Genomic DNA, 11,133 nt, shown 5'->3' with positions numbered 1-11,133 from the left:
ACGGCAGATAGCTTGCACATCTTCCGGCGCAAACTGAAAACTCATCTCTTTCGACTCCACTTCGAGCGTTAGAACTATTAACGAAGCACTTTTATACTAATAAAGGACTGGCTTACCTAAAGCCAGTTGAGTAGCACTTGAAATGTTTGGCTCTATGAAACCTGATGTACTTATATGATTCTGTTTTCTTCAAGGTTGTGTCTTCCTGGTCGAATGTAAGTCGCTTTGGATAAAAGTGTCAGCCAAATGCAATGTAATGTAATGTAATATAAGAGCCTTTATCTGTATCCAACCAGAGTGGGACCCACGTACACTGAATACAGATGTTTGTTCCCAAAATAACCCAGAAAGATGTGACCATTTGTTGATGAATTTAGCAATATTACGTTGTACCAGTTGTTGGACTTTTTGGAAGTTTGAAGCACAAGCCAAACCTGCTTTCCCTTCCTTTATCAATATCAACAAAAAGTCATACGGACATCATACGGACATTTTTACCTGGGGCGCTTCCCCTTAAGAAAACAAAACAAAATGAACTCAACATTAGAGAATTTTTTATATTTGAACCACCAAATTAAGCCAACATTTTCCACTGGTATAAATATCAAAGGGTCCTTTCTGAAAAACACCTTGAATTGGCAATCAGGTCACATCTGGCACAGCTGCCGTCACACACACAGGTCCACCAGTGATAAACACATTCTGTATATAATCTGTATTTCTGCCCTGAAGCTGCTAACATTACAGCACAAAGAAGCAGATATTGGCAGTGTAGAAACCATTATTGTTTCTACCAATGTAACAAACAGATGCAACAATCCCACCACCTTACAAAACATGTGGTAAAACAGCTCGTTGTCAGAGATTAAATCTATGTCACAGAGAATAAGCCAATTCAACAAAATCATGATTGTATTCTGAGAGCTTTTCTGCAAATGATTGACCACTATTCTGAGAGGGTGCTGGTGTCAGTCTCCTTCAACATAAAACACTATTCTTATATGGAGGATTGTATCTGTAACTGATCCTGTCAAACGCTTCAGGGTAACTTAGCTATTCTTCTCAGGACATTATTTTGTGTTAATACATGATGAAATTATGTCAATGGCTCTTTTACTAAATGATGAATGGCACCGAAAACACAGGAAAAACAGACACAAACTCACATATAAATGCACGTGGCGAATGGCAAAGGTGAATTCAGTCTGAATAAAACACAACATTTAGATATAATAGAACAAATATAAAAAATATCTATGTATAAATATAAACAATCACGACAGAAAAACTTAGAATCTGTGGAGGAGGAGGGGGGGTAACAATACAGTACAGGGAGTGTTGAGAGTAGAAGTACTCAGATCTTGTACTTGAGTAAAAGTAGAAGTACTCAGATCTTGTTCTTGAGTAAGTAAGTAAGTAAGTAAAACTTTATTTATATAGCACCCTTCTCAACACGGATGTACAAAGTGCTTTACAGTACAGTACACAGGACACAATTCAAAGTAAAACTATAAAATGTAGAATAAAAGGCATAAAATAGCAGCAGGTAATACATAGGATAAAACATACGACAAAACACCAATAAAATAAAGACAGCCACTAACTCACCTCCTCCGACGACCCAAAGGCCTGTCGGAACAGGTGTGTCTTTAACTGCCCCTTAAACATCTCTATTGAGGCCGAGGTTTTTATTATCTGGGGGAGTTTGTTCCAAAGCCTTGGGGCCACCACCTCAAAGGCACGGTCACCCTTAGTCTTTAGCCTGGTTCGGGGCACCCTTAGGAGGCCTTGCTCAGAGGACCTCAGGGCCCGGGTTGTGATGTGCGGGTGGATAAGGTCATTGATGTAGGCTGGGGCTTGGCCATGGACAGCTCTATATGTGAAGACCAGTACTTTGAATTGGGTTCTGAGATGGACAGGGAGCCAGTGCAGGGCAGAAAGGATCGGAGTGATGTGGCATATTTTTTTGGACCGAGTCAGCAATCTGGCTGCAGCATTTTGGATCTGTTGTAACCGGTTTATTGATGTTTTGTTGAGTCAGGAGAACAGAGCATTACAATAATCAAGCCGGGATGAAATAAAGGCATGGATAGCCATCTCCAGTTCTGCATTGGATAGAAAGCCCCTGAGCTTGGCAATGTTCCTGAGATGGAAAAAACAGGTACGGGTCAGAAGTTTTATGTGTTTGTCTAGTAGCATAGACTGATCGAAGGTAACACCAAGGTTTTTTATGTTTGCCCTTATGTTACCACTGAATGAACCCAGGTGGCTTGCTACCTTAGAGGCGATGTTATCAGCCGAAAAGATCAAGACTTCCGTTTTTGATGCATTAAGCTGTAGGACGTTGCTTGACATCCACTCCTCAATTGCAGACAGACATGTGATGAGGGTGTTTACTTTTTCCATTTTGACAGGTTTGAAGGAGAAGTATATCTGGATATCATCTGCGTAACAGTGATACGAGACACCTTCAAATTGGCTAATTAAGTGGCCCAATGGAAGCATGTACAGGGCAAAAAGAAGGGGGACTAAAACAGAACCCTGGGGCAGGCCGCAGGATAGGGGAGTGCTATGTAAGGGGGGGTAACAATACAGTACAGCGAGTGTTGAGAGCAGTGCATTCAAACTGAAAAACACACATTAATAGGTATATAGAGGATATCCAGGTAGAAATGTCTATCTGACCAACAGTGGTAATACAAGTCGTCTATAACAGAAATGTGTAACAGTACAGTAACTCACAAACACTGGACTCCCAAACCAAATGACGTGGAATGAACAAAAGCTGACGTTTTTTGTCGTTTTTCTTTTTTCTCTGATGTGTTTTTCGCTCACACACAAATCACTGCCAGCGTCCCGGGTCAGCAGGGGGTCCTCGGGGTGCTGCCCTCCTCTCTCTCCTCCCCCTCAGGGTGAGCCACAGTGGGTGAGGGGCTCTAGGCCATGACGTCCTCCAGCGCCGGCAGGAAACCCTTCTCCGTCAGGTGAGCCTTCAGGGAGTTGAAGATGTGGAGCTGCTGGTCGATGCGCAGCGCCAGGAGCTGCTGGATCACCTTGCTGGGGTCCGGGCCCCTGAGAGGAGAGGGGAGATAATTAGGGAGGGGAATTACTAAGATTAGAACCGTCAAATCTCACCATCGATCCCAAATAAATTGATGGGCGGTAAACAAATAAATACGAAAAATATGAACATAGCCTTTAAGTTTATTTATTTATTTGTATTATATATACTATTTTGTATGTTCTTTCCCACTATGACGATGTATGTCATTAAGTATAGTATTGCTGTCATGCTATGTTCTGTCTTTGTTATCTCTTGTTGGCTGTTCTGTTTGTCTTCTATGTTGAAAAGAAGTCTGTACCATTGCTAACACTTGTATGCTTCTTCTCAATGAAAATATTTGAAACAAAAAATATGAACATGTTAAACTTGAGGGCTCCTTTTCTGAGGGTTCAAGCTGGAACCACGTGCTATATCTGCTTTGAGTTCGTTTATAAAAAGTGCTGGAGCTTGACTACATAGTATTTTTACAGCCTGATCAACATCGTAAACTCAATATGAAGTTACATTTAAAATATTTTTTTTCAGTAATCATGAAGTCTCAAAGGCACCCTTCAGCGATATTCACCAATACTGAAAAGTCTCAAACTAAATTCAGTTTTCATACTTTAGTTTCATGTTTGTATATTTATTCAGTGTCAGAGGAAGACATACAACAACTCAAGATACAGAGATAACTTAATGGTTATTAGCAAGCTAGCTAATTTAATGATTCAACCGACAGTTTGCTTTCTTCAAGAAATAAAATGCTTTCTCTAACAGTCGGAAATAAAAAAATAACCACTAACTTTGATGATGAATTTCTTCACTGTCACTGTACATTGCTGATTAGGTTATACAACATATGAACAAACCATAGCTGTGTGTTTACCTGATGAAGCTGGCAATGTAGACTTTAACAAATGTCGCCATGAGGTACTGGCAGTCGAACCGGTCCATAATGCCATCGTGACCCGGGATCGTGTTGGCAAAATTCTGGAAGAACAAACAACAGTACATGTGATCAGACTGCTGCTATGAATATAATATACATGGAGCAAAGACAACAGACAATAAAGGGATAGTTGTATTGTTTTGAAGTAAACAAACGTGTCAGAAATCCCTACTTTGATCTTGAAGCCGCTCTTGAAGCCGCTGGCGAAGAATCCTAGGGTCCCATGATGGAGGCGAAGGAGGAGAGAGCGATGCTGTGGATCTGGAACGGATACAGACACACCGTGGTCTGCGGTGACAAGGAACATGTGTCAGACTGAAACAGAGACCAGCAGTTCAATCAAACTACACTAGTTACTTGGCTAAAATAGGACTTGCATCCCCAGGCTTTTAGTATCAGAATTAAACCTGGCTGAGAAAAATATGATGAGGTTGAAACGTATGATAAAAACCTGGTGTTAAACGGGACTTTGGTTCTGTTAATGTGTACTCTAGAAACAAGGTAGGTCTAGGTTGCGCCACAAATACATTCTTCTACAAATATTATGGATCCCTCTTGTTTTTTGGCATACTGGATTTGCAATAAAGTGATTTTATTGTTTCATAGTTACATTCATGTTTATATGACTTTTGATGCCAGAAAACAGGAAGGACAGATGAAGGTCAGGAGAGTCTTACCCATCCGGTGAAGGACTCCAGGATGGAGGGCAGGGTGTAGAACTCCACCGGGCAGACAAAGTAACGCCAGCCGGACATCACGTAGGAGAGCTGGGGGAGAACAAGCTTCAAAAACTATCACAGTTTCGTTCTTGTTAATTTACAACTGAGGTTTTCTTACTAACAATAACAGTGCAGAACATGGATTGACTGGATCGTGCTGTTCATCCTATGTAATCTATATATCAAGAAAAAGGTCTAAATATGTAAGATAATGCTGTGAAACAATCTCAATAATTGGCTGCAAAAATGTAAGTTTTTTTTTATTGGAATAAAAGGATACATGTTGAGATAGGAAGTTCTAATACCTTAAGAGAAGAGCTTGAATATTAAAAAAATACAAACTCTTTTGGCTCCTTCCTTTCTTTCTACTGGGTCTTTCTTGGCTCTGTACTGGCTATCTTCTAGCTCTATTCAGGTTTTTGGAGTTTTTTTCTAGCTCTATCCCTGATCATTTTCAGAAACCAAAGGCTCTATACAGACTATCTTCTGGTTCTCCTCTGGATCCATCCACTATCTCTTGTCTCTCCAGTGAATTACACTTGTGTTAATGGAGCAGCTAAAGCAGGGGTTCTCAAAGTTTTGATGAGTGAGGGCCAATTTAGGTACCCAATATTGGATTGAGGGCCGCCCAAGAAAAAACGGAACACAAAATAATTCCAAAACAAATCCTTTCTTTATTGTACTAACCAATTACCGCAACTCGCGAGATGCCTAGTTGCCATGCAACCAGTAGTCTAGCAAACTTTCCACAAGCTGTCATTCATAATTTAGGAATGACAACCCAGGGGGCGCAGTTTTACCATTCTTAACCCTCTGGAGTCTAAGGGTATTTTCTCGATTTTTAGATGTTTTCTTAAATCACCTTTTAAATGTATTTCTTCTAACATGGCACCCCATGTGTTCAATATCAAAATGTTCAGGACAATCTCTGGTCTTGCTATATATGCGAATTACTCACCTTAGAGCACTGTTTGATGAGATAAGTAGCTCAAAAGCTTAAAATGTGAAATCTGATTTTTGGAAAATCTTCAAAACTCTTGTGAAAACACAAATTTACTCATGTGATCACATTGTTTTGGTGTTTTAGATTTGGTTACCAAAGTCTTAGGATCACAAAAGCAGTGAAATATTTGAATTACACTGTATATAAATGTGTTATTCATGTCTAAAATGAAAAACATTAAATTCAAATTTTGAGTAAAATAGGTGTTTATCACTCTACTTTCACCGCAGCAGGGGCTGAGATACATTAGGACTGAATAATGACTTCATATTACATACCAAGGTTCATGTGATGTGTACAAATACAAATTGAGCATTCAACCTTTTTTTTTCAACCAACAATTTATTATAAATACGTTTTTTTCAACCAACTATTTATATAAATATAAGAAACTGGAAAATCTCACTATTTACAATATTGAACATCAGAACTTTCAACCAACTATTCATTATAAATGTCAAGACAGTGTCAAGGTCTTTGTCGGTCTTCCAAGACAGTGGGTCTGGCTGCTGTGTAGGTGGGGGTGATGGTGCATGGGCTGCTGTGGAGGTGGGGTGTACAAGTGCTATACGTGACCTCCACGAGACCTCCTTGCAGGCTGGGTCGAAGGTGATGGCTGTGGTGGAGCCTTTGTGCTGAGGTGTATCTTGACCTGGTGGCAGCCGCAGATGGAGGTGGAGGCCGCTGTAGTGATGCTGGTCTGCTGGTCCTTGGTGGTGAAGGCCCTTGAGCCACGGTAGATCTTGACCTGTGGGCAGGCACAGATGGATGTTCTGGCTGCTGGATAAACGCCGCCACCTGTGGGCCACTAGGCCCAGACAGCTGTGAAACATCTCTGTAAAACAAATTAAAATGTAGGACAATAATTACAACACATTTCATTGAAATAAAGTTCAAGTAAAATGTTGCTCAAGCACAAATAACAATAAACACATACAAATAAAGTTTGGGAGGTTGCAGAAGGAGTCTCTTTCGATCACACACACACACACACACACACACACACACACACACACACACACACACACACACACACACACACACACACACACACACACACACACACACACACACACACACACACACACACACACACACACACACACACACACACACACACACACACACACACACACACACACACACACACACACACACACACACACACACACACACACACACACACACACACACACACACACACACTTATTTCCAGTTACTTTACATTCAGTATAAAATCACAGACACACACGCTACATCTGATTACAAAGTCTCATCTGTACAGAACAGTATGATAAAATAATCGATGGCAAAAACATGTCACTGTAAATGTCTCCGTTGTGGGACGAATAAATTATTAATGTAATCATCTACACATGTAATCTCACTTTTACACACCAAAATAACGTTAACACAGAGTAAACGTTTGCTAATGGAGAGTCTATTTTGTCTCAATAAAAAGTTCATGACTATCGATAAAAAATATATATCAATAAACCTATTGTTCATTTTCGCGGTATTCCCCACACATTGCCAGTACACTATTACTGTAATATTTACACTTACCCATGTCCAAATGGATCCTTGTTGTTGTCTTTGTATTCTTCTTCTTCAGAAGAGTCAAAGACTTCAGGTTCAACGTTTTTTTTAGCCATTTTATCTGTCTCTCTCTCTCTCTCGTAAACTGATAGGAGACACGTGGTTTATGTTTTTTTACTTGGTGGGTAGGCCCTTAGTGATTTCTCGATGTCCATTGGTCATTTCAGACCATGATGGCTGCCGGCCGAGATTTCCTTGACGGACACACAAATCCACCAATCCCACACAGTGTAAAGTCAAGCTGCTTTGAGCAGCCATATTGGCTGCTGTGCCCTGGTTACAGTCTCACAGGAGATACCGCTGGAAAGCTACTCATTCTAATTCTTACTAGATACAACCATGGAGGATTAAAATATAACGCATGCATTTCAGTGTGTCACATTAACTATCGCGGGCCGCCAGAAACATTTCCGAGGGCCGCCATTGGCCCGCGGGCCGCACTTTAAGAACCCCTGAGCTAAAGCATATAACAGATACTTTCAGCATTATCGGAGCACGAAGTGGAAGCTTGGATGAAACACCCACAACTTAGAAGAAATAAAGTTGGGTTTTATGTGTTCTAGTATTGCAATGCAAACCCATGATGTAATGACAGTAATTAAGAATAATTTAGTCATTGAATGCTCATTTCAGTAGATTTAATCAAACAAAACATATTGGACATGGCCTCAAGACTGTAACCTCTTCACATTCTGTTGAAATAGTCAATTACGAGCCATATCTTACACATTGCTGTTTTGAATCATTAATATGTGGATGACAGTTGAACTGGAAGATGTAACATTTATGCCATCTGCTGGAAAGAAGACGTATCGCTCTGTGTGCGTCGTTTGGACAACAAAAACAGAGTGAAGCTCTCATTTCATAAACAATCTTTGAGTACAGACACCGTCCTTCAGAGAGCACACAACCCAGCAGCACGTTTTTGGTCTAGCGTCACTTTACAAAACCTTTTGCATTAAGACACTAAGACTAGCTGGTCCATTGTAAAGGTCAGTCCACCGTAAATGAGCAGTGGGTGATCAGCCGGTGAAAGGCAGGACACGGGAACTTGGTCCTGAGGAGATGTAACAATTATTAAACAAGAGATAGTCGAGTAAAGGGGTCAAAGAAATGAACATTTGTGATTATTAGCGAATCGGTTGCAGGTGGGTGAAATCAGGCTTAGGGAGTAACGTATTACATGTAACGGCATTAGGTCATCAGGATACAAAATAGGAAAATGTATTCCCTTACAGTTACAGAAGCAAACACATCAGATAACAGGTACATTTATGTAAAACAGCAGGGCTCATTAACAGGATAGCAATGATACAAAACATTTAGAAATAAAGAACAATACATCAAATCATCCTATATCTCTATATGGAAACTTGGAGCCCGATAACCGATATTTGGAACCGATACATTTGCAGTAAAATCAGAAAATATTGGTGTCAAAATTTAGAATAACACAAACTGCAACACAACTTAGTTGAAATGCTTTTAAGCATACGTTTAATTAACTTTTCAACATCTTAAAACAAGGGAGATTCCAGCAGCATTTCTTATGAAGCTAGTTTCTCTCATGAACTGACTCAGTTTAACTGGGAAACTGATATAATTGGATCATAAGATGGTGGTGTTTTTGCAACTTCAGCATAGAGGATTGGGAGGTTTATTGAACTTCGACTTTCAACTGACTTACCTTCGAAACACGTGTATGGCTCTGCCACTCACCGCTGCTTCTTGCTTCTGTCTGTGTCTGCGTTCTTAGCTCCTGCCTGTAATCTGAGAAGGTCCCGTCTCTCTGGCTGGCTGCAGCCCAGAACATCTTCAGTGTTGATTGACACTTCAGGAATAGCCTATCAGATAGCGCTGTGTCCGGGACATTGCTCGTGAACACAGAGTGGTGACTGCAGCCAGAGAAACGGCCGCATCAGAGCCAAAGTTTAACGGCAATTGGATAAAGAAAATGCCGATACAGATAATCTGTAAAATGCGGAATATCGGCCTCGATAATCGGCCAGGCCGATAATCGGTCAAACCCAAACCCCAAATCCAGTCAGACAGATTTCTCTCATGTGTGAACTGTCATAAGACTTATTCATTGTCCTCTCCATCAGCTTCTGTTTCCATGTGTTCAGCTGAGCTGCTGGTTGGAGGCTCTGCATCTCCGTTATCCTCAGTTTGAATTTCATTAAGCTGTGAGGACTGATGACCAACACACTTGTGTCTTTTTAAATTACTACGCCATTTAAATCTTTTGTCACAAACATTGCAGCTGTATATTTCCTCTCCTGTGTGGACTCTCATGTGTTCCTTTAAATGTCCACTCTGTGAAAAAGCTTTCTTACAGACTGAGCAGCTGTGTGGTTTCTCTCCTGTGTGGACTCTCATGTGTCCATTTACATTTCTTTTTGCTGCAAAAGATTTCTCACAAACTGAGCAGCTGTATGGTTTCTCTCCTGTGTGGATTCTCATGTGTGCCTTTATATGTCCACTCTGTGAAAAAGATTTCTCACAAACTGAGCAGTTGAATGGTTTCTCTCCTGTATGGACTCTCATGTGTTCCTTTACATTTCTATTGTGTGTAAAAGCTTTCTTACAGACTGAGCAGCTGTGTCGTTTCTCTCCTGTGTGGATTATCATGTGTGCCTTTAAATTTCCACTCTGTGAAAAAGCTTTCTTACAGATTGAGCAGCTGAATGGTTTCTTTCCAGCACTACCTCTTGGATCACTGACAGATTCTTGTCTATTTTTCAGTGAGTTTGAGCCTGACGCAGGTTCTCTGGTCTCCTTCCAATCAGCACTGTCTTCAGTGTCAGGTTCAGAAGAGTCTCCAGTGTCGTCCTCAGTCTTTGGTTGTAAACTGCTCTCTGGATCTGAGTTCCTGGCTGGTTCTGGTTCTCCACAGTCATCTCCATCAGCTTCTGTTTCCATGTGTTCAGTTTGTCTTTGATGAGGCTGAGAGGACTGAGGTTTCTCTTTATTATCTTCACTCTTCACAGGGTCAGGAGTGAAAGTGGACTTGCTGATATCAGCCTCCTCCATCTCCTGAAGCTGATCTCCCTCCTGTTCCTGCTTAATGTGTGGGGGGGGCTCTGGGTGCTCCTGGTCCAGACTGGTGCTCCACTCCTGCTGGTCAGGGAGAACCTCTTCTTTAACCACCACCAGAAGCTGGACATCTGCAGGAAACAGGAAACACACAGTCAGAAAAAACTGTTAACCTGTTAAACCCGAGCCTGTTTTTCAGGTTTCAGGCTCGAAAATGACATTCCCAGAACAAATGACCATATCTTCCCTTCTAAAAGGGTTACATTAATAATCTTTTTACTCAAAGTAATGATAAACCTGTGAGTTGGATGTAGAAAAGTCAGATTCAATATAGATGTTTTTTATTTTAAAGAGAATTCAGATTGAACATGGTAAAAAACTGTAAATTATAGTGTCCGTCCAAAAACTATTTTGTACTTATAGTGAAAACTAACTTTGGATGATGGGTTAGTAGACTAAAAGCTTTGGAAATCCAAAGTACAACATATACTAAGTAGCCTGTATCAAGATTGATGCAAAACAAGTGATATTTGACCTTTTTAGACAGATTTAGCACAAAAAAAACTCTTCTGGGGCCATTTGGGTGGATTTTCCATATCTCTGGCCCCCCTTGCTGGATTTTGACATGTGACATCTCTTTCTGACCGTCAGAGCCAATGGAATCGAGGGGAACTCCCACATAGTCCTTATTTGGTAATGTGTGTGTGTGAGACTACCGCATAGCCTAGACCGGAAGCAGCAGCCACTCTGGTGGCTAACATTAGCAGCTAACTTTTGCTCT

General features: G+C 40.8%; 1 protein-coding gene across 2 annotated transcripts; it reads right to left on the bottom strand.

The window, feature by feature from the left end:
- Positions 1–537: 537 nt before the first annotated feature.
- LOC117534307 (phosphatidate cytidylyltransferase 2-like) lies at positions 538–5,360 on the bottom strand. 2 transcript variants are annotated; one of them, XR_004567173.1, is made up of 5 exons: positions 4,673–5,360; positions 4,168–4,283; positions 3,933–4,036; positions 2,743–3,072; positions 538–2,143 (listed from the first exon to the last, which is right to left on the bottom strand). XR_004567173.1 is itself a non-coding variant. In XM_034198515.1 (4 exons), exons 1-4 carry the CDS (start codon positions 4,674–4,676, stop codon positions 2,937–2,939), a joined length of 360 nt encoding a protein of 119 aa, XP_034054406.1. In that variant the 5' UTR covers positions 4,677–5,360; the 3' UTR covers positions 538–2,936. The 2 variants fall into 2 exon arrangements, 1 of the variants encoding a protein (XP_034054406.1); XM_034198515.1 differs by having other exon boundaries at positions 538–3,072.
- Between the last annotated feature and the right edge of the window lie 5,773 nt (positions 5,361–11,133).

This window comes from Gymnodraco acuticeps, unplaced genomic scaffold (genome assembly GCF_902827175.1).
Source record: "Gymnodraco acuticeps unplaced genomic scaffold, fGymAcu1.1, whole genome shotgun sequence".
NCBI lineage: Eukaryota > Metazoa > Chordata > Actinopteri > Perciformes > Bathydraconidae > Gymnodraco > Gymnodraco acuticeps.
The sequence above is the reverse complement of the archived record's forward strand: the minus strand, read 5'-3'. Positions and strand labels throughout refer to the sequence as shown.

What these genes read in the sequence shown, in the direction of transcription:
- LOC117534307 (XM_034198515.1), bottom strand. An exon ending in AGAGCGGCTTCAAGATCAAA is followed by an intron (nt 4,037 to 4,167) that starts GTAGGGATTTCT and finishes TTGTTCTTCCAG; the next exon opens with AATTTTGCCAACACGATCCC. An exon ending in TACATTGCCAGCTTCATCAG is followed by an intron (nt 3,073 to 3,932) that starts GTAAACACACAG and finishes CTCTCCTCTCAG; the next exon opens with GGGCCCGGACCCCAGCAAGG.